The sequence below is a fragment of the Limulus polyphemus genome, unplaced genomic scaffold (genome assembly GCF_000517525.1).
Source record: "Limulus polyphemus unplaced genomic scaffold, Limulus_polyphemus-2.1.2 Scaffold7137, whole genome shotgun sequence".
Taxonomy (NCBI): Eukaryota; Metazoa; Arthropoda; class Merostomata; order Xiphosura; family Limulidae; genus Limulus; species Limulus polyphemus.
Genome location: NW_013672747.1, coordinates 34,839 through 39,999, shown reverse-complemented (window position 1 = coordinate 39,999; position 5,161 = coordinate 34,839). Strand labels below are relative to the sequence as shown.

The window sequence follows — 5,161 nt, the reverse complement described above, 5'->3', positions numbered from 1 at the left end:
TTTTCATTATAACATGAATCTTATCAGATTTCGTCTTGTTAACATAATAACTTGTAACACATGCTGTGTAATAGAAAAACAGAAAGTTTTGCTATTATTAATGTTTCTTATTCAACTTAAACTTTCTATCAATAAATCTCCAGAAGCAACTTTTGGGAAGCAATTTCACAGCTTTCAAATGCCAGTTGTCATGTTTCAAATTAAGTGGATTATGGAGGTTATATACAATTATTTGATTGTCTCCTTTAGTGATGATACTAGTTATTGTTTTATTGATATTTGTTTTCAGAACATATTTGTCAGGGTAAAAACTGATGAATCTGATGATTCAAAACAAGATGACTTTACTTCTAAGTTCAGTGATGATGGTGAACTAGATGGCTCAAAAGAGGATGTTTCGAACATGAAGAAAGAAAAGGAATTTCTTGAAGATTTTCAACAAATTGGTTCTGGGTTAGAAAAGAAACCTGGTACGTATAAGTATCTTAAAGATAAATCATATACATATGCAGAGAAAACAAATCTTTATTTAAACTCAAGATAATTAAAATGATATATATATATACAGGACAAAGGACAGTACCGTTACTTGATAGTTATTTCTCTAAACTCTTCTAGTAATCTATAAAGATGACTATCAAAAACTAGGTAACAGCTTAAACTCTAGCAGAATATTGCTATTTAAAGAATGATGTTATACTTCTCTAACCAAACTGAGGGCTTGAGAGAAAGAGAGCTAACTAAGAGATCATAGTATTGTATACCAAATTCTTTAATGCTCTGTTATCAGAACATGTGCACCACCTGTGTCAATTTCACTGAAATAGAAAGTAGGTTATAAGCTGGAGGCATCACTTGACCTACCATTGGAGAACATTGATGTTATCTCAAGAAAACGATAAAGGAATAAAGGCAGCTAGAATGAAATCAGTTTAATGATTTTTTTTACCACTTTTTATGTGAAAACTACACAAACTAGAATTACTGATGAATTTAGAATAATGCTATATCAATATAAAAAGATAGAAAATGTTTAATTTAAGCCAAAATATGATTGGCCTAAACCTGTGATCATAAGGCAGTGATAAAATATGTCTTTTTCTTTCATAATACTTGTGAAATTTGCCAAAGTTTATTTGTTTGAGAGATTAACATTAATAGTAAATCATGACTAATACACGACAGAATAATAAAGAAAATAGGAAAAATTATTTTGTATGACAGTATTCCACTGAATTATATTATCTCTTGTTATTTCTTTTGTTAATTTCCTAGATATACTACAAAATAACACAAAGTTAATTGTAGATCTTGCCTGGTGATGCTTAATTATATAGTGTAACCTAGTATGCTGTTTATATCATCAATGAATTCAGAAAATATATTTTTATATACAAAAATATAATCATTGTAATTCTTTTTGTAAATAAAGATAATTTAGAAAATATACTAAATAATAAATTTTAGTTATGAGTGATGTTACTGTTTTATATATTATAAGTACTGTTGCCTGTAGCTGTCACAGTTTCTATATAATGATAATGATACTTCTAACACAGGTCTTGACTTTAACTTTTGAAGACACTAGCAAATAGTTTTTTCCTCCCATTAACATATAGTATTGCTACTAGCAACAACATTATGCCATCTAAGGTTAACTTTGTCATAATTAATAATTTCATGGGGATTAAATGATAATAAATGTGTGTATGTATCTTATTTATCTCATGTGATAACATTTTATTTCCAAATAGTTTGGATATCAAGTTATGTAACATCCTCTGAATGTGTCCATTTATATCCCTTTAGTTGACTTCGACAGTGCAGTCAAATATGTCCAGTATTTCATTGACTTATTTTATTTCTGTCCCTTCATCTTTTCATCTCTTACTGTTGAGGTGGCTTGATTGTTCCCATATAAACCAGAGCATTCATCTTCTTCCATGTTGCCAAGTCTTCCATCATTCACTAATTTCTCTTGCCAGTTAGGGTGGGGTTCTAGATTTCTTCACTGCTTCTCGTGTTTAACTTCCAAAGGAGTCCTTTTCCACATTAATATTCTTTATATGCTTACAGTTCACTAGGTCTGTCATTATCTGTCACGTTTATCTGGGACATCATGTTATGATCCATTGCTTCACTGTCATTTCTCTTATTACCCAAAGTGAGATATGTGTTAACTTTCATATTCTTGAGCTCCTGTATGATGAATTTTTAATTCAGTGGCAGAACAGCTATTTCACCTGAACTTATTCTGTATCTAGTTACATACAACTATGATCCTGTGTTTTTACATAAATTGCACCTTGTTTATCCCAGTATGCAATTTGTACATGTAACAAGTGGTAGCAAGCAGTGAAAATCAGTTAATTAAAGGTGAAAACCAAGAACTTGAAATTCAGAGTTCTTTGACCATGTATAGATGAGTCTTTTACCATATGTAGGTTAACAACTGTGACAGATTAACAATCAAAACATACTTTTGCATTTTTATTGTTGTATCATGATATATAAACTATGTATCATATTGTTTTATAAAATATTATAATACATCATATTTTGATATATCGTTACATGCCTACTTTTATAGTACCTTTGGATAACCAGCATAAGAAATGTAGTGTCTGTAGAACAACTAGCATAAGAAATATAATGTCTATAGGGTAACTAGCATAAGAAATATAGTGTCTGTATAGAAACTAGCACCTGAAATGTAGTGTCTGTAAATTAATTGGCACAAGAAGAATAGTGTCTTTAGAGCAGCTAGCACAAGAAATGTAGTGTCTGTAGAATAATTAGCATAATAAATTTAGTGTCTGTAGAGTCTCACAAAAAAGTTAGTGTATTTGCATTTTTGCATTAATTAAAAATATTGGTACACGTAAAATGATTATACCTATCACAATTGTTTGTGTTTGTTAAAAGTGAAAGTGAAAGAAGTATTTCAAGAAGCTAAAGAAAGAAATGTACGTATGGCCTCATAAATATTGATTCTCTCTTTGCATTTTGTAGATGTTCAAAACAAGTATAATTTTTATGCATGAAGTGACATTAGACAAAAATATTTTCACTTATTATATCTGTTGTGTGTATGTTTTGATTCTAGATTTAAAGATTATTGAGAACAGCTTTTGCAGAAATCAGTTTCCTGGTTACGTTATAGTACAAGATCCCTCTACAAAAACAAAACCAGGCAAATCTCAGAATCAAAACAACAGTGATGTGAAAGAATATTCAAAAGGAATTAATATGAAACCACATGACACACCCCATATAGATGCTGATAAACTGTACAGTTGTGGAGCTGTAACAAGTTATGGACTACAAATACATCAGAAAAGAGACAATGGTGAGAAACCTCACAATTGTACTGTTTGTGGGAAAGACTTTAAAACAAAGAGTGAGCTAAATAGACATCATAAAACACACAATGGGTCAAAACCATACAGTTGCTCAGTATGTGGCAAAGAATTTAAACGAAACAGTAACCTTAAAGAACATGAGAAGATACATGGTGGGGAAAAAAAACACAGTTGTGTTGTATGTGGAAAAAAATTTCTTTTTAAAAGTTACTTAACAGTTCATAAGAAAATACACACTGGAGAAAAACCATACAGTTGTGTTATATGTGGAAAACAGTTTATAACTAAAAGTCACCTAAGGACTCATGAGAAGACACATTCTGTAGAGAAACCATACAGATGTGTTGTATGTGGAAAACATTTTGCCAGTAATAGGTACCTAAAGAGTCATGAGAAGATACACACTGGGGAGAAACCTTACAGTTGTGATGTATGTGGAAAACGTTTTGTCAGTAATAGCTATCTAAAGATGCATGAGAAGATACACACTGAGGAGGAACGATACAGTTGTGATGTATGTGGAAAACATTTTGTCAGTAATAGATACTTGAAGAGTCATGTGAAGATACACACAGGGGAAAAACCATACAGTTGTGTTGTATGTGGAAAACAGTTTATAACTAAAAGTCACCAAAAGACTCATGAGAAGTCACACTCAGTGGAGAAGCCATACAAATGTAGTTGTTTGTGGAAAAGGTTTGTATGTAACAAGTACCTTAAGAGTCATGAGAAAAGACACTCTGTGGAGAAACCATACAGTTGTGTTGTATGTGGAAAATGTTTTGTTAGTAATAGGTATCTAAAGATGCATGAAAAGACGCACACTGGGGAGAAACCATACAGTTGCATTGTATGTGGAAAATGTTTCATTAGTAATAGGTACCTAAAGATGCATGAAAAGACACACACTGGGGAGAAACCATACAGTTGTGATGTATGTGGTAAAAGGTTTGTACGTAATAGCCAACTAAAGACGCATGAGGAGAGAAGATGCACATTGGGGAGAAACTGTACAGCTGTGTAGTGTTTGGAAAACAGTTTAGAAGAAACATTGATCTAAAAAATACATATTGGAGAGACATAATAGAGTTGTGGAATCTATGGCAAAAACTTGGTAAAAGACAGTGACCTAAAAATACATTGAAGAATAGTTACTGAGAAAGAAAAATACAATTGTTGAACCTTTCAGAAAAAAAACTAAATAAATATTGATCAAAAGTTGCATGAGGGATAATACATTGGAAAGAAACTATACTATTGTGTAGTATGTGAAAAACAATTCGTAAGTAGAAGTTTCATTAAAATCAGACTGGGAAGAATCTTTAGATCTGTGCATTATGTGTAGAGCTGAGTAGTTAGTGTAATTTGATAATTTACTAATCACCATGGTGATAACTCAGTTATTCTCTAAAGATTGATTTTAATATTTTCTGCTTGTTTTGGATTTTTAAGACTTTGGGTAAAATATTATAGGATTACTTTTTCTGTTCTTAATTGTTGTACATGAAAATTTATCACATACACAAAAAATAGTATGAAACCTATAACAAGCTAAGTTATTACATTTCTTTTTTTTTTTCTTCTACAGATTTCCACAAGACCACTAAAACTACTGAATCTTTGTTGATGAAAATAAACATTGCTTTCTGGCATTTTCAAACGATTTTTTATATAAAGATTATACAATACCCTAAAAACATCTCAGAAATAAAAACATTTTAAAGAACTACTAGTTTTGGACACAGGTCTTCCTTAGGTGTCAGTTACCATAATTTTCAAGTTATAAACCATGGTTTATA

The 5,161-nt window shown here is 30.9% G+C and overlaps 1 protein-coding gene across 1 annotated transcript; it reads left to right on the top strand.

The window, feature by feature from the left end:
• Window positions 1–289: 289 nt before the first annotated feature.
• LOC106474375 (gastrula zinc finger protein XlCGF26.1-like) lies at window positions 290–5,149 on the top strand (the record flags this gene model as incomplete). Its single annotated transcript, XM_013935065.2, has 2 exons — window positions 290–470; window positions 3,107–5,149. Coding segments are annotated over 2 exons (1,461 nt in total), but the record flags the coding sequence as incomplete, so codon positions are not given.
• Window positions 5,150–5,161: the final 12 nt, after the last annotated feature.